Source organism: Phaethon aethereus (genome assembly GCF_964289735.1).
Source record: "Phaethon aethereus genome assembly, chromosome: 2".
NCBI classification, from domain to species: Eukaryota; Metazoa; Chordata; class Aves; order Phaethontiformes; family Phaethontidae; genus Phaethon; species Phaethon aethereus.
The window spans coordinates 106033904-106058615 of NC_138582.1; the positions used below are offsets into that span (position 1 = coordinate 106033904).

Consider the following 24712-nt stretch of genomic DNA (forward strand, 5'->3'; position numbering starts at 1 on the left):
TGGAAATAGCTAGGTTCTACTAAGTTCTCAGTTTTATCTTACCATGTTGTTTCACAGTGTTAGAAGTGGCTCCTGAAGGAATCAAATCCCCTCAGTTCACATAGGGACCAGGTTAAATGAGGAATAAACCAAGGTCCACTTCCCAGTGCAGTTCAATCAATGTGCTATTGGCCAGATACTGGTGAAGCCTGGCCCTGAGCCACAGCTGTCCATGTCAGATCTTGATATTTCAACAATACTGAAACTGCACCAGCTCTTTAATTTGTTTTATTTTGATCAAGCAGCATAAAATCTGTTTAGTTGTAGCCACACAGCCCTTTGTAAGAAAACTTCCTTCCAGCTTTGATAGATCAGTCCATTGGACTTCCGTAGCCCAAGAAGTGTTGTTGTCTTTGGCTACATAATGGTTAAATGAGCGCACTAATAGACCCTGACCTGGGGAGTGATCTCTCTAACTGCCCTGTGGTTCACTTAGATCACTTAATTGATCTCTGCTGCTCTACCCACGTCAGGCCAATATCCGCATTACGACAGCTGGTACTGGTATTTATTTTAGTTCTGCAATTCCAACTGCAATTGATAGGTCTACTTGCAGTAGTTCTTTCCATAGCTGAAGCTGACTATAGAAGATGAGAGACTGAGTTAATGTAATGTATTTGGATAATTTAATGTTCTGTCTTAGCAAGTGCATAGTAAGCAAAGGTCCTGTTCTTCTACAAACATATGTGAGGTAGGTGGAACTCAATGCCATGTATAGTGACATATACTTACACACATGCGCGTTTAACTAACTGCATCAAAATCCAGCATACTAAATCCTCAGAGAATAAGCTGATTAACAATGTAGAGGTTTTGAAACATATGAGGATGGATGGCTCTTGCTGTAACCCCCAGAATACCTGTTTGCTACAAATGTACATAAAGCCATATATGTCATGTACCTTACTTTGTAAGAGAGCTTTCTTCTTAAACTCCAAGGTATTTAGAGAAGGAAATGGGTTCCTGTATGGGTTTGTAATACATCTAATGCAATACAGCTTCTACCAGGCTCTATACATTCCTGTAATGCATAGTGAAGGTAGTTCATACAGAAGTTTGGGAGAATTCAGAGGATGCATGTTAGGTTTCTTCAGACATATCTACACATTAGATAGATGTGTGGACTGTGACTGTCAGAATGTGTAAGGAGCCATGCAGCCTCTAGCAAACTAGTGTCATTAGTTTGCTATGTCAGCTTCAATAATTTTTTTACGTTTCTTATATACACTGTCCTTCCCCTGAGGCTCTCACAGTGTTTTTTTCAAGTATTAATGAGCTAAAGGAGCAGTACATTCAGGTTCATTATTACTGCAAACAGAGCTGTTTGGTCACTGATAAGAGTTAAGGCCCCACAGTGACACCGTGACAGGGCTGTGAGAAAGAACATGAATTTTACATCAGCATTTCTGTCACAGCTATTGAGGAATTTCCCAGAAACTCCAACAGAAACACGATAAAATGTAGACCTGGTGACAGTCCCACTTTGAGCAGGACTTTGAACTAGATGATCTTCAGACACCCTTTCCAACCAACATTTCTGAGAATCTATAATTCTGCTAATCCAAGATCTTGGATCCTAAGATTGTGGGTGGATACCCAGTAAATTCAGCAAAAAACCCCAACTCTTTTGGGACTGGTTATTGTGGGCTATGGGATGCCGGCTCATGCTGTGTTTGCTATCAGTAGCAGACGCCTAAGTGAAAGCCTAGTTGTTTCAGTCAACAAAAAAGGTTATGTGTAGCTCAGCTTTCTAATAATGTTGGTGCCCAGTTTCCCCTAACACAGATTTCTCAGCTGGGTGTTTTTCCTTCTCGCAATCACAAATCAATTCTTACTGCCCTTATGTGCATTCCTACAAATGAGTCTGGCCATTTTAGGCACCTTCAGCTCTCAGAGGTGAAGAATTTCCAGCAGCCACTCACAGGTTCTCCAGTTCTTAATGTCATATCAAGCCAACTACAAGGATTTTTGTTGTCAGCTTGAAATGGGATTCATCATAATCTCTAGCCTTCATTACTGCTAACAAGTGTTGTTTTTGCAAAGGCTGATGTACACAAAACTGACTGAAAATATGCATGCAGCTGAAGGATATTGGACAGTTTTTATGAGCTTCTAGCATTTTACCCTTTGGTACTTCTGGCTGTTGCTTCCACAACAGAGTCAGTGCTCTGGTTTGTATGATGGACACCTGCCCAAAAACACAGCACATCTCTCTCCTACATACTGCTGTGTCACAGGTGCCTTGCTTGCTTAAACATTCCCAGTTTTGTATTCCTCAGTTGATTTTTATTTGATGTTCATACAGTCACCTGGAGAGTTTGTGAGAAGTTTTCAATATGACCCCATAATTCTTGTACGTAAGCTCTTCAACCGCTTCCCTTTCTATTTAACCTTTTCAAAACAAATCCATTTGATACAGAGACATACTGAGATTTTTTTTGTTTTGAGGAGTAAACTTATGACTTGAATGTCAACAGCAGAATTGCCAGTTTGTTAACCGTTTGTGCCTTCTCTGTAAGATGAGTTACAGAGACTTTAATGCGTGACAAATACGCTTACCTCAGGTATTGCTATGATTGGTCCTGGTGGCCCTGGTGGTCCGGGCGGTCCCACAATACTGTTTCCGTTTTGTCCTGGTTCACCCTATTTCAAAGGCATTACAGGTGGAAAACTCATTTACTAAGTACTACATTTCACAAAGGTTTCTCAGAAAGAATGAAATCCACACAATCTCACCTGAGGTCCTGGGTCACCCTTCTCCCCTTTTGGACCCTGCATGTGATTAAAAAAATGCGCATAAGTGATTTAAGAGGAAAAACTGTGAAAATGTGCTTTCTCTAACTTCACAAAATGCACAACAGTAAAATGCAGGTACAGAACGATCGATCAATCCCCAACTCTCTCAAACCACAGGTGGGGCCAGCTGGTTTCAACTCAGACCCTCTGAGGATTTGATGTTTAAAAGTATTTCCCAGCATGTCTGACAGAGTTCACAGATGACCAGAAGCAAGGGGGCACACAACATTTCATTAGCTGGGGATTAATTCAACAAGCCTTTCTTTCACTGCACTGAAATCATCCATGTCTGGCTGCTCCTCCCTTTTTCAACATTAACCACCTCATTTGTGTCAGTGGGATTGCCCAGTGGACCGCGCGGGGGATCACAGGTGAGCTAAACAGTCATTTTTCAGGCAGGTTGTTTCTAAGCTTGAGCCTGTTGGCTTCCCTCTAATTAAAAGCAGACCTGATTTCTGTATAATTAAAAGTAAAAGGAGCATAGAAGAACTGGAACTAGCCTCTGGAGATGCCTGTATCACTTCTCACTGAGGGAGGCAAGGGCAAGGGGCCCTACTCACCACGTCTCCGGGATGTCCAGCAATGCCAGGAAAGCCTGGTTTTCCATCTGTACCCGGCATTCCCTGCCACAACAAATGCACTGTTATTCCCTCTAAATTATATTCAGCTTCATACAAGCAGGAGGCTACCGCTCTTGGGAGGGACACAGTACGGTTCTGAATGGGCCGGGGGCAGGTTTGCGGGGGGCTCGCGGGTGTCAGCATCGTCTTATTAGTCATCTGCTCTCCCCACTCCTCCTGCTGTTTCCCCCTCTTCAGAGCAGTTTTTTTTTAATGCAGCTTCAATCGTTCTTCTCCACTGCTCCCACCTCTGCTTAGCAAGAGGGTGAATTCTGTTGTTTTCCCCAAGATACATTTTGTGGGCTATTTCCACCCATCAGTTGAGTGGCTCTCAGGCTGGAGGAAGAGGAGGGAGAGGCGGTGTAGATGGGTGTTGGTATGTAGGGCAAAAGGTACGGTAGCGCCTTGATGCTCTGTTTTAATGCAGGACTGTATATTACTGCCAAGAATTTGATCAGTTACTCTATACTGTGGGAGAAAAAGAAGTATCACTCAGTAATGATAATGCAGTTTGCCCAGAGAAAAATGGGTAACAGAAGACTGAATTCTTAAAGGACCAGAGAAACAGTGAACTACATTTCTTGCATCTGTTTTTCTCTGTGTCATATGAAAGAGCAAAGGAAATGACACAGAACAACCTATGATTCATCCAAGTGACAGGTTAGCCTTATTTTATTTTAGTAGTGGAGCTTTTTGTTTGGTTGTTTGCTTGTTTGTTTGGTGGGGGGTTTTGGTGGGGGTTTTTTGTTTGGTTGGCTGGTTTGGTTGGGGGGGGAGTATTTTGATTTTTTTAGGAAAATACTTTTTTAGTTCTTCCTTTTTGTTCTGCTTCAAGAAAATATTTTTGGGCTTTTACGGTAGATAATACTATGAAAATCTAGTAGACATAGACAATTCCATTAAAAGGCCAGCTCAGTAGCCGGCAGTTAAAAAGATAAACTGAATACAAGAAATTATTATAAAAGGGACAGGAAAACAAGATCACAGAACATTACTATGCCACTGTATATCCTTCTTGTATGCCCATGACTATAATTCTGTGCACTGATTTGTTCACATTTTCTGTCTTGAAAAGGATCCAGTGGAACTTGAAAAATTTTAGAAAAGACCCATGGGAATAATGGAAGGTACAGAATGGCTTCTGTATGAGACGTGATGGTGTAAGCTATGACTCTTTACCTTGGAAAAGAGGCAAATGAGGAGGTGGGTGAAGAATATTGTAGATGCTTCTAAAGGCAGAGAGTAGTTAAGGACTCACACTTCTAATAGAAGAAATAGTGGGCATCAAATGAAAATAGCTGGAAGAGGCTCATGGGATGTGTAGTTAAGTTGGCAGAGCACTTTGCCCCAAGGTCTTGTAAATTGTAGAAGCTTGCATGAGTTCCAGGGAAGACATCAAGTTCACCTGAAGAGATTTAATTGTGGTTCAGACACTGTTTCTAGCTGAGAAAGTCCCAGAGTCACAACTTGTTGGAGTCTAGATCACTCAGGGGAATTGTGATGCAATACTTGCCCTTTAATAAGATCAAATTGCATCTAAGCATCTCCTCAAACTGCATATGCTTTTGGCATTGTTGGATACAGGATACTGGGATGGATGTGACCCAATAAAACCACTGAGATTCTAACACTCTACAGGAATGTCTTAAAGAACAACCAGAGTTTCAAAGCATCCAAAGTGAAATGGTCTTCTCTGCTGCATTTCTGGTGTGATAGAACAGACTCAAATTAACAGTTCACAGGATGCAAAACCCTCTTTCTTCTTATGCCTTTCTACAGAACCATCAGCATAAAAGATTTAATGTGTCCACTTCATTAAGCAAGGATATTCTGTCAGTTATTTCTATTTTTTGGCTGTGATCAACAAAGCATATGGCTCAGGAATAAACACTCAGTTTATTAAGATAAAGTATAATTTCTGAGGCATTCTAATTTTCATTTTCTAGACAAGTGCCAGATAAAAGATCTCTCTGAATACTAATGGGATTTAGGCTCCCAAGCAACTGCTGGGATTTAGGCACCTATATGACTAGTCAAAATGGTACTGGGACTTATGTCTCTTCAGTGCTTGTGGAAAATTATGTGTATCTATCTGCGGCAAAGGTAACTGGGCAGAATAAATAACCTTGGACCAACAGCGTTTCTCCAACAGAATGCTGTTATTTCAGGTGTGTTGGTACCTGCAGATCAGTTTCCTACCATTACGAATGCTGCATAATTTCACCAATTGATTCTCCTAATGAAATCTGGAAGAAAAGATCCGGAATAGGCAAGATGTTTTACTGCAAACAATGTGTCCAGAGACATCCTTATTTCTAACTCCCTCCATATTTTAAAAATGTAGCTCATTGTTCAAATATAAGAGGACTGAGACTTTTTAAATATAAGACTTGAAAAGATAAATTGATTATTTTTAAATAGTGCTGTAGTCACTCCACTTACAATGTATGCATGCGTTTGAAATGTATCAATCACATCAACAATAATTACCAGAACAAGGACTGCAGAACAAAGCATGTGTATGTATAATAATTAAGAAAACAATTTATAGTTTCAAACAGATTAGAAAGAAGAGTTAAACAACTGTCCTATGCATCAGTGCATCAGCTTTAATTATCATGCTGACAAATATCTCTGTGAAATGGCAACACTCAAAATATGTGCAGCAGATGGAATTTATGGCAAGCAGAGTCCTGCTACATTGTTGTTTTTTTAAAAAATAAACAAGCAGATGCTGCTAGAAGACTGTGATAATACTCTTGTAAATATTCAGCAAGCAGAAGGATAGATTCATAATTGCTTTTATCTTGTTTCCTAGAGCAACTCTTGATTTCAGTACTATCCCAAAATACACGACCAGCTTTATTTTATTTTATTTTATTTTATTTTATTTTATTTTATTTTATTTTATTTTATTTTATTTTATTTTATTTTATTTTATATTTTATTTTATTTTTTTAATTTTAATTTTCTATGAGCCCCAGCACCGCCCTCTGCTGGCTTAGCCTGCGAAAGTCACCCGAGTCAGCCAGGGAGTGGCAAAAAGCAGCACAGATGCAAACCGAGGCAGAAGCTTTGGGGCGGGCTCCAAGAGGAGCCCAGACCAGAGCAGACAGGGTTAGTGATAGGGGCGACTGGAGAGGAAAGGGTGGGCGCCAGCTCCATCCGTTGCGGCACTACCGCCGTGTAAAGCCGCGCACGCTGGCGCGTTTCCCTGCCGGCGGGGCCGCACGTCTGGAAGCGGGGCTGGCCCAGAGCAGCAGGCCCAGGCTGCGCGCGGGCGCGTGGGCCGAGTTAGACAGCTAGGACGGGCTACAGCTGGGAGGGACGGGCTGCCTTCGGGGATCCTTTCCAAAGGGGATCACCACGCGCCAGGACGGGAGACCCGCAGAGTTTTTGGAACCTCCCTGGAGGTATTTAAGGCTCAGTGAGAAAAATCCATGACTGATGTGATCTGGTGTTGGTGATAATACCACTTTGAGGTGGTACTGGACTGGATGACCGCTGGAGGTCCTTCCGACCACCATTTCTGTAACCTTGTACCTCCTGAGTGGTCGCTCAGGTGTGGGTTGGGAGGAGCTTGGCTGCAGGATGGTGGGCAGGCTGCCGCACGGAAACAGGCGAGAGCAGTGGCCTCTGTGCAGAACACCGGCCCGGGTCGTGCACGGCTCCTGAGGCCCCTGCACAACGTGGCGTGCGTCTACTGCCGTACCACAGGCGCGTGTCGTGGGGGCAGCGCCCTGGCGTGGGTGCTAGCTACGCACCATGGTATGAAGGAGTGTGGGGGGGGGGGGGCGTGTGGAACTTAGGGTTTTTACATAAGCTTTGCTGATTTTCATTTTTGTTCTGGTGAACGTGTAAATGGCCTCACAAAACACCATGTCATCATGCACCTGAGGATTTTAAACGCAATTTTGACCGTACTTTAAACAGCAGTCTTAAACACCGGGTTACACTGGCTCCTGATAATCACAGTTCAACAGAGAAAAGGTTCTGTTTTTCCAGAGAAGCTTCCCTGGCCTTTGATATGCTGACAGAGCAAGAAATGTTCGTTATCGCCCGAGTGCATTGAGAGAAGAAAGGAAACTAAGAGGAAGAAACAACTGAGGTTTTAGATGAAGTTAAATGAATTTCCCACCTTTGAACCTGGTGGACCAATGTTGCCTCTTTCTCCCTGAAACAGAGAAACAGTAGGGCTCGAATATCAAAGGGAACGGTAATTACAAGGAATTTAAACATGTCTGTTACTCTCCTTACAAACAAAGGGACTGAATGGAATAAAATGATTATTGAAAATAGGGCATCTTTTTGGTAAGATGATGCTCAGCATACAATAGTGAATTGGTTCTGGGGGTTTAACCTCCCAGTTGCCACCCACATCTTAGAGTTCCTGGTCACCACACATTATTTTTGCTGAGCATCTACCAAGCCATATGCCTGCACCTTCATTGTGGTGTCTGAAATCAGCACATGATAATATTCCCCAGATCTAGCAATGCCGCAATGACTCTGTGCTTCCACAAATGATCCACCATCTTCCTTCAACATAGTTAACTCAGCCTCCCCGAAACTACGGCTCTCCCCATATGCCCAGCTATTGCATCATACCATGAGCAATGTAATGAGTGCTGTGCTGTTCCACCTTCAGGACTGATTCTGCACTACTCTAGCTCTGAGTAGACATGATTCCTTGATTTCATTACAAACAGGGAACACGCAATTTAATTTATTTCATGTGAGAGAGAGAATAGAAACAGGAATAAATCAGCAAGGAGCTACAGTCATTGCCTCAAGTGTTATATTTATGCTTACTGTCTTTTAGGAGTGATTATGTTCATGAATGCGTGAAGACTGTAGACTATTTTTTAATGAAAACAGTTTTTTATAATTATAAAAGTGAAAGCAGAATTTGAATCTATACTTACTTGCTAGGAAAGAGAAAACTTTAATCACAGCAGGCCTTCTCTGACAGCTTTGCTAGTCTGGGGTATTCAAAGTTTGAAGGATGTATGAAACATAACTATACCTTAAACTCCTCATGGCGTGTTAGCTCTTGGTTTTTGGAAGTGGGTGGTTGTTGTATTTTGCCACTGTTGCTTAGTGAAGTCATTTATAACCATGGAAAGTGGGTGTAAAATTCATCCCCATGAGAATGATAGTGTATTATAACCACCTTGTGTTAATTTTGCTGCAGTGTACCTGATTTTGTAAGATGTCAGGCAATAGTAAGTTCCTTTCTGTGTCTCCATGATCTTGGGGATGAATGACCCAAGATTAAACAATTAAAATCTTAGTGTAGGTGGTGGTGAAGTCTTCTGGTCAAGGTTTATGACTATCTTTTCAGTCCCTGTCCTGTTCCTAAATCCTAGGAATTGTGCTACCTCCATTTCTGAAGTCTTTGTGAAACAGTATTTCCACAACATTTGAGAAACGAAATTTCTAGTTAAGGGCAGAGAATAAGTTTTTAACAAAAAATGCTTTTTCAGCATGGAGACTTGGCACCTACTTGTGTCCATAGAGCAGCATCATGTGGCAGCATGTCTATTCTGGCCAGTTCTTTGCAGTATCATTCATTAATATGTGCTGCGCAAGTGCTTGATTTTTTCACTCCTAATTTTGTCCTCCAGCATTAACAGGAGTAGTACCCGATGGAGGGACTTCTTTCAGCCCTGTAAGCTGAGCTCTGTAGACTCTAGACCTTGGGGACCGACCAGATCTTTGATTGCTGTTGTGCTATGGAACCGATGCATGCAGTTATTGCTGGCAATGTGCTTTCTGTGTAGGCAGTGACCTGTGCTGTGTGTGTTCAGGTGTAAATTTTGGGAAGAGAGGATGGGGGGGATCCCACCTTTTGCTTTCCATTTCCTGCTCCCTCAATGTTCCTGTCATTTCCTAGGGCAATGGAGACTTGGAATTTCTTTAACTCCACATTAAGGTGCTGAAAAGGTGTTGTCAGGCTGTACTATTAACCTGAGTGGCACTCGAGCTTTGCACAGGAATAGAAAAAGCCTCTTCCTGTCTGAGGCTTTATTTTGTGAATCATCCCTTTTTTTCCTATTTTTTCATTTCTCCATTTTTTCCTTTGTGGGTTACTTAACCAACAGCAGCATCAACATGGAAAAATTCAGTCACTACTGAGCTCAAATCAAAACCAAGCAAAAGTAGTCATGACATCTCCCTTCTTCCTCCCAGCACGTTCCAGAACATTTTCCTATCACTTTCTGGGATCATGCCAGAAGGTCTCTTCCCGCAGCCTTCTCTTTCAACAGTGTACATGTAACCTCTTGGAAACCAGAACGATGTATAAATGAGCAACAAAGAGAAACTGCCAAATGTCCTAAAAAGATTAAACAAAAAAGCCATGTTACACCAAGTGCCTTGGAATGTAACAGCCCAGCTGGTATTTACTCACTGTTCTGGTGTCGATGTGAAATAATTCTATTAAAACCTGGGTGGATACTCAGGGTAAATGGGAACAAAAGTCATCGCGTACTTAGTCAGTATATGAATGTTAAACAAAAGCTGTTTTGTTAAGGCAAATGCTGGGAATAGAGAAATAAAAAATATATGCAAAAGCAAAATAGGTTAGCTTTCAAGTGTTCCTTGTTACAGGGTACCTTTGGTCCTAATGGCCCACGCTGTCCATGTCTTCCTGCAGAACCCTATAAAATTACACTGAATTTACTGGTACATCCATGTAGCATTTCATAATAATTTTTTTCAGAAGAAAACCTAATTCATAACCACAACTGTTACAAAAACAATGTTGGAAACCAGTAGTATCAACAGAGGGTAATAAAATGTAAGCATTGTTTTAGTTTTGTTGTTCTAATAAACACTGCCTTGCTCTATATTATCGTGCAAAGATCTAAAGACTCTTTTTCTTACAAAGATAACTTTAATCTTGTCACTGCATACTATACATATTTTTAGAAAATATTGAAAATAAAATTGTCCAAGTGCATTTGTTGCAAAGGGATTGCTTTCAATTGCTTACAATTTTTTTGAATTTGCCTCCCTGGCTAGAATTAAGATATGTTACCAGTTTAAAGGCAACATGGCATTGTCTTGCTAGGTTTAAAAGTAGCTTGAAACAATCATTTGGGGATGCAAATTCCTCTCTTGTCTCTATATGGTGACATCAGTGGTAAAGAACAATTATGACTCTCTGATTCTAAAATGAACAACAGTTCATTATTGATAATTTTAGAAAGTTGAATGGAAAAAAGAGAATTCAACAAAGTGATTGAGTTGTCTTCATCTGGAATACGAAGACAAGACTAATAAACCAAACACCAACAAAACTTTGCACTGATCTGTGGAAGAAAGAGAGTAGAAACCCTATGGAGCCTACAGACCAAATAATTTTGATACTTCTACTTCAAAACATAACCACTACTTTCTCAAAAAGATGAATAAAAAATTCAACCGATAGAGCTGTAGTGCAAAGAAATGTAATTTATTTCCTAGCAGCTCCTTTGAGTTACAGTCCTCTTACTCAAACGCAGTCAGGAACCTCTGGAGTTGTCATAGGGTGTAAGTAGCTCTTAGTGCTTTCATGCAGGACCAGTAAGTATGGATAATCATTTTCATGATTACAGGGAAGTTCTAACGTGCCTTTTTTACTGACTCAGGCTTTGTGGAGTGACTAAGCAGTAACAGGAAAACAAAATTCCAGGATTTTGTTCACCTGCAATAAGACATTTTTTCAGTATTTATAACCGAGTGACTTGGAAACAATGCCTGTTATAAAACCTAAACTGAGAGTAAGGCTGTCATTTAGGCAAGTCAGAATGGGCAGTGTTGGAACTGGTTTTGGACATCTCATTTTGGACACTAGCTTGTTTCAGCAAACGAATTCTATTTTTATTTTTCTAACTGTATTTTTTGTGGCCACTTCTTTAGTATCTGGGGAAAGACAGTGAGTCAGCTATAACTTCATTGATTCACAATTACTAGTACTATTACAGTACAATTTACTATTACAATACTATTACTAGTAAATACTATTACTAGTACAATTACTAGTAAACCAGCACAGTAAAGAGCTTCTCAAACTTGCTCCTGTCTCCAGTGTTCAGTTAAGTTCTGGTGATTCATGGAATTGTAGAAACAGGGTTGAACAGGGTGCCTGGAGGTCATCTAATCCAATCACCTGCTTGAAGTAGAGCTGTCACCAGCTCTAGATCAGGTCAGTAATGGCTCTGTTCAGCAAAGTCTTGAAAACTTCCAACAACAGAATTTCCAAAACCTCTGTGGGCAAATTGCCCCAGTTCTGCACCAAGCTGAACAGTTTTCTCCTAAGGTTTAGGCTGAACGTCTCAAGAAGAAAATTGTGACCACTGTCCCTTGTTGCACCATCTGGCACTGCGAGGAACAGTTTGGCTTCATCATATTTGCAATTGCCCCTCAAAGACTTGTAAGCAGCTATTAGATCATGCCTGTGTCTCCTTTTTGCCAGACTAAACCACTTGAGCTCCTTCAGCCTCTCCTCACTGGTCATGCACTCAAGGCCCCATGCCATCTATAGAGCTCTCTGCTGTACTGTCTCTGTCTGATCCTCATCCTTCTTGAAGTGGGATATAAAAAAAATGGATTCAGTATTTCAATGCAGCCTCAATAGCCCTGAGTAAAGGGCTATAATAATAACAACTCTGTATCTGTTGGCAATGCTCTTTCTGACGTATTCTAGTACAGGGTTTGCCCTATTTGCAGTGGTACTGCACTGTTGCCTAGTATTCAATCTGGCATCTACTATAACCCAAGATCATCATCAGCACTTTCTCCAAACTTGGGCAACAAGACTCATTCTTGCAAAGCTATGCTTTGAAAGTTTGAATGTTTCTTTTGGAGTGAGCACAGGGGCAGGACTTCTGAAGACCAAACTAGAACAATGCAGGCAGCTCTGGGAGGAAGAATGCTGGATAATTGCCTGCCTTGGGGAAGGCATCATAGGCTGCAGTTTTGATGTTAGAATGAAGATAAACCCAAATGATCTGGTAAGTATTGATGTATTGTATTCCCATATTCCCTACTTGGTGTTTTAAAGCAGCCCACACTAGCAAAAATCTCCTGAGACACAGTGGTGGAGGAAAACAACATCCCTTTTTCTGGGACATGCTTCCACGTTACTGGGAGCATTTTTTTAGTTTAAGTGATATTTCAGATCATGCACATTTGATTGTCAAACTATAACATTTCAGTTTCATTAGTATGTGTAATTCATCTTCATATGCAAGAAGGGCATCTATTAGGGTAAAACAAGGAATGGAGAGATAATACAAACCCCCCTATTTCATCCTTTAATCTCTCAAAAATATACCAGATCAGAATCTAAAAATCATCAACTAACCAGGTATGAGAGAAATACCATTCATATTCTTTGGAGGACACAGTTGTTGTATTCTAGAGCAACTGAATCCAGTGCAATGTAATGACTCCAAGTCTATAACTGACTGGGACTATGCATTTCCAAAAAGCAGAACAGGAGGATACTTCTGTTTTTTTAAAAAAAACCCAACAACAAACACCACCACTCTCCCCCAAAACATCCACTTACCTTTGGCCCTCTTGATTCTGGAATTCTGGATTCACTTAACAGGCCAATGCTACCTGATCCTTCCATGTCCTAATGGAAGAGAAAAAATGCTACAGAATTTAAGATTTTATCTTTTTTTTTTTCCTCTATTTTCCCAACTGCTATATTTTCTGGAGTCCTGTAAAAAACTGGAAAGATACTGAACACAAATATTTTTATCTTTTCTCCTTAACCTTTTTTTGATCAATGCAGGATGTTCTGGAGATAGGCTCTACTGAAAAGTGATAAGGGCATGTTGATCTTCCTTTACAGAAACTCTGGTCTTTACAGTCTTGTCAGATTGACACCATTTCTCCAGCACTTCAGGCTGGACAGCATCAGGCAGAAATGAGACAGCATTACAGTTTTAATTACGTGCTATGTTTAAGCATGCTGTAGCAGTATTTTTCTGTTTAGCATTTACCTGCCACCTGGTTACTGAAATACTGTAATGACTAGTAAGGGTTACATAACTGAATTAAGTCAGGGAGAATTTGCAGGCAGTTTGTTAAGAGCAGCAATTGTTATTAAAAAATAAAGGTCCTTCCTCATTGTCACAGTTGAATGATGAACTCCTGCCTAAAATACAGCTTACTGAAATGAAATTGAGCAGAAAAAAAATGTTATATGACAAAATTCTAGAATTAATTATGCTGGGAGGGATCTCAAACGCTGCTTAGTCCAACCTCCTGTTCAAAGCAGTGTCAACATTGAATTCAAATCAGGTTGCTCAGGGCTTTGTCCCCTGAGGTCTTGGAAGCCTCCAGAGATGGACATTCTGCAGCACCTGTTCCAACGTTTGGCTGTCGTCGAGGTGAAAAATATTTTACTTATATCAAGTCAGAACCTCCATTGTTTCAAGTTATGATTGTTGTTGCTCGTCACTCTGTGAACTACTGTAAAGATCCTGGCCATGTGTCTTCTCAATAACCTACTTCTAGGTATCAGAAGGCTGGTAAAACGCTTAAGCCTTCCAGCACACTGACCATTGTCCTGGCCCTCTGCTGACTTCAGAAAGATATTTGTGAAGTGGAAGACCTCGAGAGAAGCATCCATATTTCCTGTGGAGGTTTTCCAGGGGTTTTAAAGGAGACACAGAAGGCAGCAACCTCCTTCCAGCTGTCGTTCTGACTGCAACATTCCAAATCCATGGCAGAACCAGGAGCTGCCAGTTCCAAAGCAGCCAAAGAAATAAAATTGCAGGATCCCATAATTATCTGTTTTAGCCCCAGCACCATCCCAACCACATGTTCCTATCCCTTGCCTTATGCCTAATCTAGAGCTTGTCAGACTGTGCTTCAAACTATCTGGATGAACCATGCCAGCAGGAAACTGTTTAGCAACTTCCTTTTAACTCCAGTTTTAAATGCAGCTGTGCTGGCGTAGTTGTTTCCTTTTTCTGAGATGGGAAAATCTTGATCTTTCTTCACGCCACTTCCCTGCTCAGAGACGTACAGTCTTAATTTTCAACATCTGTGCCATGTGTTGAATCTTCTCACTTTCCTGTGAGCCTGAGAACTTTAAATTACTAAAATGGCAGTAAATATGTTACTTTTTGGGGGTGGGATGGTTCTGTAAAATTTTAGTGACTTAAATTGGCTTGTGGAAAGATTGATGGAACACTGCATGTTAGTGCATGTGAAGGGCAGGCATGTACCAGGAATGGCTGCAGATAGGAGGAGGAGCAGGAGCAAAGCAGAATCTCCACCTCTTAGAGATAACGAGCCCTTGTATCAGCTTATCGTGATTAGAGGACCCATACTCCATGCCTACTTAGCTTTCTGCCAGTTAGTGACTTGGAATGTCTCAGATTTCCAGAGGTCTGACACAGTCTGGAGACAGTGTAAGGGAAAGGGTGGCAAACCAATTAGATCAGCTTAAGTTGCTATGGAATGACAGCCTAATGCTGAAGTTTTGGAAAACCTCAACTGATCTAACTCCAGTGAAAAAGAGACATCCCTTTTCCACCAACTCCACGAGACCAAGAACAAGAGAAACAGGAGTGCACAGCTGGAATCAGGTCCTTCTTTTCGGGGACCAAGGTGGGAGACATTGAGTCATCAGGTTGGCTCAAGTCCTTTCATGCAACTTCACCTGAGACTGAACATTATTCAGACTTCCATTTTGTTCCGCCATCAGCTGTCAGTGTATCAAATATCAACAGAAAATCTGCTGATATTCTGTTTGGCCTGTTTAGCCAAACACTCACTACTTAGGGTAAATCACAAGCTGTGTTTCTGCGTCCTTCTTTCCCTTGCTTCCACTGTGCCAATATATTCTTCCCTTTAAGAGAGTGCTTGATGCCTTTATATAACACACCATCGCTTTTGACATCTGCATGTTTTTAATGGGTTTACCAGGTACCTTCTGCAGCTCAAACTGTTCTTTTGGCAATGATAAGTGCCAGCAAATCCCATGCCATTTGGTTTTTGCACATAGCTGATCACAGATGCTAACAAGTGCTAACAGGAATGTTTTGCAGAAACAGCCTTACAGCAATAAATAGACTGCCAACCAAGAGGTAGTGTTGCCCTAACAAGCTGGCAGACAACGATGCTGCCTTAACAGATGGCAGGGGTGGGCATCCGAAAGATCAGCTAGAACTAGCAGGCCTGTTAACAGTAGTATTCCTCGCAGGGAAATGACAATCATGCCAATTCTGTTCAGACTAGATGAAGTTCAAGATGAAGCCAGTCAAGATATTGTTGCTGCAGTTAGAGCTGGGATCCTTCTGTGATTGTGTCCATAAAAGTAGTGACTTCCAGTTTTCATCTTCTCCTTCTCATCTGCTAATTTTGCTCCTCTGGTACTTAGGTATCAGAAGTGGCAGAGTTTGGTCCTAAGTACCTACCTGCAGAGAAACTCTGATGGCATAATGCAGCAAAGTTGGCTTCTACTCAAATAGTGCGAATGGGGAAGAGTGGAGAATCTCTTAACACTGGATCCTCAAGGGTCACAGAAGATGACTGTAAGTCAGAGAAACCATTATCCTGGGCTAGGATGAAGATGTCCAGCAGTCCTTATCTCATTTTGAGACAAAGGTAAATTTATTCAGGGGAGAATTTGTACCAGCCTTTTTAGTGTGTCTGAGTTAATGCAATGGACTGTTTGTATGCTTAGACTTTATGCTGTTCCTTGTTAACAGTTGCAGCGCTGGCAATTAAGAACTTGTGAACTGCTGGACAGATTTTTTCATCCATTGACAGCCACTGACATCAGTGAGATTATTAGCCAACAGTGTATATAGTACAATATTATTTAGTCGGGCATCAGAAATCAGAATATGTCTCTAAACAGGCACTAGTGGTCACCTATGTACTTGGAGTGCTCAAAGTATCTCTAGGGTAAAGAAAAGAGAAGTACAAAAGGGATAGTGTAGATACTAGGAGAAACATGTGTGAATAAACTGGTATCTTTTAAACACCACCACTTTACTGCAGAAGTTCTACAAGTGGCCAGTAGTTTTGCTTACAACTGAAGAAACTGTCCTCAGTTTCTATGCAAACTTGTATTATATACCATGACATAAAAAAATGAAAACTCTGAAAAGACTTTCCTGAGCCAAACAGATAAATTAGAAATCAAAAATGCATGGAAAGAGAAAAAAAGGGAAGACTCATATATGAATATTGATGCAGGCAATTTGTCAACCTCTCTTCACAAAGATGTTAATGCGGCAGCTCTAGTTCTTGCACCTGAGTGTGCTCCCTTTGCCTTTCTGTACCGCAAAGCCACTTTCTGCTCCAAAAAGATCATCTAAATGAAGAGTTCTCAAATGGCATGTAAAACTCTTGAGCTGGACAGATCTCATATTTTAAAGCGATGAATGTATTATTTTCAGAAGTATAAAGAGTAGCATCTGCAATTTTTTTTTTATAGAACATTTTTCTGCTGAGTAGAACAGACCATGAGATCAGAAATATCCAACATCTGTCTCTGTATTTTCACATTACATAAGTGACAAGTCTAAACTAAACTCATGGCCTCAAGAATGACAGCATGGGAAAAGTCATAGCTCAAGGGAGACATGCAGTTTGATTTTAATGAATACTGTCAGTTCTCTATGTGTATTTAGAGCATGGCTTTAAATTATTTACATGGAAAAAAAGCGCTAAAGAAGTTTTCCTTGTAGTACAGTATTTGAGTATTTTATATTAGCAATGATGTAAGCATCAAAAATGGAATCTGAACATAGTTACTATTGAATAATTTCATGAAAATTGCCCAAAGAAATCCATTACTGCCATGGTCTAAGCATGGTCAATTATATGGTCAAATGTAAAAGGAATTGTAGGCCACTTTAGACAAATTTCAATCTAGAGCAAATGACTCCATCTGTCATCAATTCAACCTGTGAAATAAACAGTGATTACACTTTCCCTCTTCTGAAGGAAGTAGATACATAGCTACAACAAACTGCATAATAGCAAAATACCTCAAATCCCAAACTGTAGCTTAGTCCTGGGGGTCCAGGAGGTCCAGGGGGTCCAGGAGGTCCAGGAGGTCCTGGTGGTCCAGGTTTCCCAGGAGACCCAACAGCACCAGTTTCTCCTTTGGGGCCTATTGATCCGGTGACTCCAGTATCACCCTAAAATAAAAGGTCCGTCATGCATAAGTAGATGCATGTAAGTAGAATGATAGAATCATAGAATGGCTTGTCTTGGAAGGGACCTGAAAGATCACCTAGTTCCAGCCCCGCTGCCATGGGCAAGGACACCTTCCACTAGACCAGCTTGTTCAAAGCCTCATCCAACCTGGCCTCAAACACTTCCAGGCATGGGGCATCCACAACATCTCTGGGTAACCTGTTCTAGTGTCTCACCACCCTCACAGTAAAAAATTTCTTCCTACTATGTAACCTAAATCTACACTCTTTCAGTGTAAAACCATTACCCCTTGTTCTATCACTACACTCCCTGGTAAAGAGTCCCTCCCCATTGTTCCTGTAGGCCCCCTTTAAGTACTGGAAGGCTGCCATAAGGTCTCCCCGGAGCCTTCTCTTCTCCAGGCTGAACAATCCCAACTCTCTCAGCCTGTCCTCACAGGGGCAGTGCTCCATCCCCCTGATCACCTTCATGACGTTCCTTTGGACCCGCTTAAGCAGGTCCATGTCTTATGCTGGGGGCCCCAGAGCTGAGCACATTACTCCATGTGTGGTCTCATGAGAGCCAAGTAGAGGGAAAAATCACCTTCCTTGACCTCCTGGCCACACTTCTTAGAGAAGCCAAGTTTGCCTACTTCATTAGGTTTCATAATAATAATCTTTTAGACTTCTCAGCCCTCTTCAGTAACATGCTGTATTAGAATGATACTGTATTTTATAAAGACACTTCTTTTTTTTTTACCTTTGGACCAACAGAACCGGGAAGACCTCGATCACCCTGGAAAAGCAAACCAATCCTAATTACTTACAGTAAGAGCATTAGACAGTCAACCAAAACACATTTATGATGTTTTTTCTTAATTAAAATACCCACAGATTTCTGTTTTGTTTAATTTGGTGTCAAAATGTCCTTTACATGAAACATTAAACCCCTTAGTTAAAAAGAAAACAATCTGTAATTCAGGAATTATAATAGCAAAGGAATAGGTCTGGTCTACTATGCAGACAGGATGCAATCTTGTATTTCAATTATTGCTGCAGATTTTAAAGGTCTTGGAGCACACAGAATTAAGCATTGCGGGTCACATCCTCATGCTTCTGAACTTAAATATCAAAACTCTAATGGGATTTTACAGAAGCAGAAACTGATCCCACACAAGTTGTCTAGGGCACTGTTCCAAACAAGGGATGTGATGACTGGTATGATTTTAAGGCTCCTCTGCAGCAATCAAGCTATTTGATTTGCTTTTATACACTTTACTTAGATACTGCTTTCTCCACCTCTAGTTCATGGAATAGACAGAAAGCCACAGCATGCAAATACTTCTTTTCCAAATTGCACTGAATCTAACAGAATTACTCATTATACTGGCAAGCTCCTGTCCTTATTCATTCAACAGCAATATTGCTTGAGTAAGGTCTGAAAAAATGAGTAAGCACCAGGAGTAAAATAATAACAGTGTTTCTTCCAGAAGAAATGGCAAAAACCCACATCAAATTTCACTCCAAGTAACAAATTTACTTTACTTTCAGTGCATCCTGCAGTTTCTCACTGCAGTCTTCTCTAGATCAAAAATAGGTATTGCAATATAGATTAAACAAGGTTTTCAGAAAAAAAAAAAGAAAAGTAGAAATGCAAAAATCCTATTATCCTAACCTGCTGGGGATTGTATTGAGCAGGTGTATATGTAGTGCTTCATTTCTAATTAAACTTTTATCACATATATACAATGCAGAAATCGGGATCAGTGAGGCAAAACATTTGAATTTTTGTCCTTTTTTTGAGGATTATGCCCTTTTTGAAAATTTAATTTTTCTTCCGATTACTTCCCTTTCCACATCAGTCTCTTTCGATTCAGGTTCAGTTTACTTCAGCTAAGACTTCTCCCTGTTCTTAGACTTCATTGTGTACAACAGATACCACTGATTACAATGGACACAAGTTTTGGATGCCTGCTTTGTAACATACACACTGCATTTTCTGGATAGCTGCTAGTTCCCATGTGTGCTGCAGTTTTACCAGCCTCAGGCTTTTGAAATCACAACCCAGATCCTACAGCCTCAAGAGGGGATTTAAAAAAAGTACCTTGTGATTTACAAAATAAATAAATAAATGCCAATATTCTGGCCATTTAGGACTTGCCTTTTCATTTCCCTTACAGTATGTGAACTTTCAATGAACGCTTAGGAATCTACTTTCAAGTTCTTGTGCATAACGTATGGTGTAGAAGCTCACTGGAGGATGACATTTTCCTGTAGCCTTTGTCTCTGTCTTCTCCACCTCCTTCTTGAAGTGGGGTGCAAAAAAAATGGATGCAGTAGTTTTTTTGAAACTTATCAACAGTGGAAATTTTGCAATACGTTGTTTCTGCTGGCCATCATGCTCATGTGATCATGCATGGAGCGAACCAGTGCAGCAAGTCAACAGAAAACTAAGTAACCCTTTGCTGCCAGGTTAGGATGCTGACATGTTTAATCAAGGGTGGAACTGCCACAAGTGTGGGGGTGGGATATCGTAGCTGGGGGCACCAGCAGTGCAGTAGTCAGCAGTTAAGACAAATACAGGCTGATGTGGAAATGTACAAAACTTGATGTGCCAGTGGTCCACAGAATCCAACCTTAAGTAGTTCCAGTTGCGTTGGTACACACATGCGCCACGGAGAACGCTTTCTGCAGGGAATGTGCTGTCAGTCTCTGCCAGAATGGGTGAGCTGGAGTTCTTTCTTTCCCCCTACAGACTCACATGCATGAGTCCAGTCATGGCTGGCTTTTTACTGGCGAATCACAACAGAGTGGCTCATGCGGCATTTTGAATATTGCATGCTGCAGAAAGTGCGACTGTACCCATTAGGGGGTGCTGGATTTCTGAATATGCCTTTTGAGATGTGTTCTAACAAGCCATTATCAGCTGGATTCAGCTAAAAAAATATTGAAGCCAGTGAACACTTTCTTGCAGGAACAAGTATTTATGAATTTTACAGCCTAGAATTGACAAAGATTTTCCACTGAAGTAGGAGCAAGGCAGACATTTAACTTACTTTTTCTCCCTTCCGTCCTGGTGGGCCAACCACTCCATCAAGACCAGGAGGACCTTGAGGACCCTGTAGATGACAATAAATCTAAAGCAGGTGACATTTGAGAGCCCTCTTCCTAGCACACTCATGTAGGTATTTTTGACCAACAGGTGATACAGCATTATGAAAGACCAGGTAGCACCTAACACCATTAAGTTCTAACATTTGTATTTCTTGTCTTCTGAGAGTTTGGCTTTGTATCGAAACAGTATTTAAATATATTTCAATACAAAACTGTATCAAACAATCACAAAATAATAATAAAAATATAAACCAACATAAACATAACATTATCATGCAAAATAATGGTGCTATCCAAGCAGGTTTTGACGGCAGTACTACAGATGCAATGGGGTTGAAATCCACATGCGCTTCAGCCATCCACACTTTTGGCAACCTCAGTGACAGACAAGAGCTAGCTGAGAAAATGTTGGTAATCTGTGTGATGCCTCACTTTAATTTTGCCGTGAAAAATGTATATTTAGTTCTCCACCCAATGTCCTCTGTTGATTCCATGACTGAGCATGCATTTGGGTGAGCAGCCAGGCTGGGAAAAACTGGCTTTGTAGGGTCAACCAGTCAATCAGTACAGGTGTTGAAGTCCAGCCCACAGTAACTATATATGCAAGAAAGGGAACAGTAACACGCATATTAACATGCCCTATGTTTTTAAAACTGGGCTCTGAAAGCCTTTAATTAAATTTACAGTTGTGCATTCTGGCCTCTGAGAATCTTTTATCCATTTGTTCATCTATTTTGGGGAAGGATATAAGTGGTTGCAGAAGGAGATACAAAACATTCTTTTGCTCTGGTGTTTTCAGAATGGTCACAAAGGCCTAATTTTCCCTGCTCTCCTTACTTTTTTCCCCCCTGTTTTTGCCCTTTGGATGCACTATATGTGATACAATAACTAATAAATTCTTCTTAATATTAAAAAGACCAGAAATATTTTTAGTATGTTTCAAACATTTTCGTATTGTATTTTGCCATGAGTACATAGACAGAGGATTAGAAGAGAGGTTGGGCTAAAAACAATAATTGTTCTAACTTTTTGTGACTATTTCCCTATACTGCTTAGCAATTTTAAGTTTCATTGCTCTAAAATTGCTTATTTCCTTCACAGCTTTTGCATAGTCTCTCTTATGTAGCTTGCAAGCAACACTTGGAGATTTGTTACTCACTTCAGGGTGTATTCATGCATTTGTGAGCTACTTTAAAAAAAATAACCATAGCAAATATCCTTATACAATGACATGAGGCAATTTTACTTCATGTAGCATTTAGAAAACATGTGTTTAATGAGATCAATATCACATCAGTATCAGATGCAATGTGGAGCCGTTAGTGAAGCGGTATTTCCCATTACAAAAGGCAGTCTTTACCCAAACATTTCCAAGACATGTTTCTCATAAAGAAGGGATGTTATATCACAAAGTTCTTGATTTAGCAAGGACTTAAGACTGCACACAACTTCAGGTAATTGGCTGGTCTTCTGAAATCAGGATTCACAACTGAATACCTTTAATTACACAACCGTTACAATGTGTTACTGAATGAGGATTCCCACCCAAAAATTTCTGCTGTGAATAGATCTCACTTCACTTATCCAAAGTGTGCAAGTATGTGCAAATCTTTGGAGAGCAGGGCTACAGTTTCTGAGGTCGTGTGAAAGTGCGTAGGTCTGTGCTGTTAATAGCTGGAGTTTTGCTTCAGCAACCTGCAGGCTTGTCATGATCTGATTCTTCTGCAAACATACTTTAGTAGTCTGGTGAACATTTAACTTCTACTTTTTTAAGTGATGTGTTTCCCAGGAATTATCCTGAAAGTGGACAACAATGATTTCTGGTGCATCAGAAGAATGACTGGCTACAAGTAGTTAATATTATAGCCTGTGAAATCCTAGACTGCACAACAGGGAACACATTCATCTTTAAAACAGAAGATGAATCAATACATATTTCTCCATTTTCTTTGAATTCTTTTTACATTATTACTTTATGACAAATTTTAACAAAATGTCCTACACCATTCTAGTCACTTTACCTTCTACAGATACAGAAACAGCCACAGTCATGATGTTGAAAGTACATTTTGAATAGAAAAGATGCTATTATAGAAAACCTTTTAACCCAACACTGCACTTTGTCAAATGCAGCAAATAAAGCACTAGGGTAACTGTCTATTTTACAAGAGTTGTCAATGGATTTTCTTAAAATTGCAGTCATAATCATCGATACAATTTGATTTGTCTTGGATTCAGAAAAAAAAAGTACTGTTGGGAGCAAAACAGTTAGATTAAAACTGGCCTGCATTTCTGTCTTTTTTATTTTAGAGCATCATCCTAATTACAATCAGTAGATGCAGAGAATAATATCTGCGTCAAGGCCAGTATGATTTGATGTATCAGTAAAGATGGGAAAGGGCAGGGAAACTGAGGCCAAAAGCATGTATTTATTTTAAGAGAATGACGCTTCTGCATCTATTTGGTTAGTTCCTAAAAACCTATCCCAATTCATCCTACTCTATTTAAGTTGTTGTGGGGGAATTTTCCACCTGCCAAATTTCATGAATCAATCACTCCTAGGCAGGCTAAAGTCCATATATTTGAAGTTACTGTCCCTTAATTTCTTATTTTTCAGATATGCTTCAAGTTTATATTGGTTTTGGTTTTGTTTGTATCTCAAGCATGAAAAGCAGTTGATACTAATTTTGATCACTGTATCTCATGTTAAAGCTGACTGCCTGAATGTGGTTACTACCTTTTTTTTTTCCACAGCTTTAATTTTTACTTCTCTGTTATTGATCGTAGACTCTCTTTGTATTTTCTTTTAGAATTTTTATCTAAATATAAATAATATCCTCTTTTGTGGGAAAATATGCCTGGTCATAAAGCAGTCTGCTTCTGATAATAAGCCTTAAGGTGCTAATCATCTTCATTTTACTGAAAAATTATTATCAGTTTTAAATATATGAGCAGTGGGGAGCAACACTGGTCTGTATTAGAGGACAGAAGACCTCCAATTATTCTCTGAGGATACTGTGGTTCTGAAGTTACTGTGGGTCTGAGAAATGTTGCCAATATAGGCATTTTCATGACAGGTCTCTGCAGGACTTTTTAGAACACTTGATAGTCTCCTAACTCTCAGAGGATGTGATTTTTTCATAGGTTTAAGCCAGTCATTCAGTGATTAGATATGACTAGAAGAAGCTTACCTTCGAACAATTAAAATACAAAGTAAGGTAATTAATTAACTGAAAACAAGGAAAGACTGGCCAGGCACCGCATTTATGTAATAAAGCTGTGCCTTTTTTCCTGATTATATTCTAGAACAACTTCTGTTCATGCTTAAAGTGAGACAAAAGGTTCAATGAAGCATATGCTCAAAGCATTGCAGTGCCATGGTCTTTAGTATTTGCTGTTCTCTTAGTGTGAAGTATTCACAGCACTTAGTGGGAGATATTTATGGCACATCTTAAAAAACCCCACACTTCAACAAGTTTGTTATTACTGTCCAAAAATGTTGTAGTCTTAAAATATTACTGGAAGTCTACAACATGGGATATCCTACCCACAGTCAGGTGAGAATCTCAGCTTTTAACTGAAATAACAAGTTTCTAGCCTTTTTGGTTACAAATGAACAAACCCACAAACATGAAAACGTGTTTTTCGGAGATAGTAAATTTCACAGTCCAAACAGCAAATAAAACGGACTTAGTCTCATGAGACTGATCTTATGGATTCTCAGCCAACCTTGTGATTTTAGGGAAATAATAACTTGCGAAAAAAGAAACAAATAAAGCAAGTAAGCAAGCTCTGTCCTGGAGTCAAGCACTGTGATAAAGACAGTAACATATCTAGTGCTGATCTGGTCTGTGTTCATGGATGAACTCCTCATCTCCCTCCTTCTTCTTCCACTGCCAGGGAGGGAGGGCTAGCAAATTGTAAAGGAGTTTGAGAAAGACTGGCTGGGCTGTGGAAAATTTTCCCCTTTGCAGTCAATGC

At 40.3% G+C, this 24712-nt stretch overlaps 1 protein-coding gene across 1 annotated transcript in view; it reads right to left on the bottom strand.

The window, feature by feature from the left end:
* Positions 1-24712, bottom strand: part of COL15A1 (collagen type XV alpha 1 chain) — a gene marked incomplete at its 5' end in the record, with an annotated part of 153451 nt that overhangs the window by 42792 nt on the left and 85947 nt on the right. The window contains 8 exon segments of the mRNA XM_081996464.1: positions 2599-2682; positions 2776-2811; positions 3396-3458; positions 10073-10117; positions 13015-13083; positions 17468-17620; positions 18378-18413; positions 20674-20736. Of these exon segments, the coding sequence (XP_081852590.1) occupies positions 2599-2682; positions 2776-2811; positions 3396-3458; positions 10073-10117; positions 13015-13083; positions 17468-17620; positions 18378-18413; positions 20674-20736 (549 nt within the window).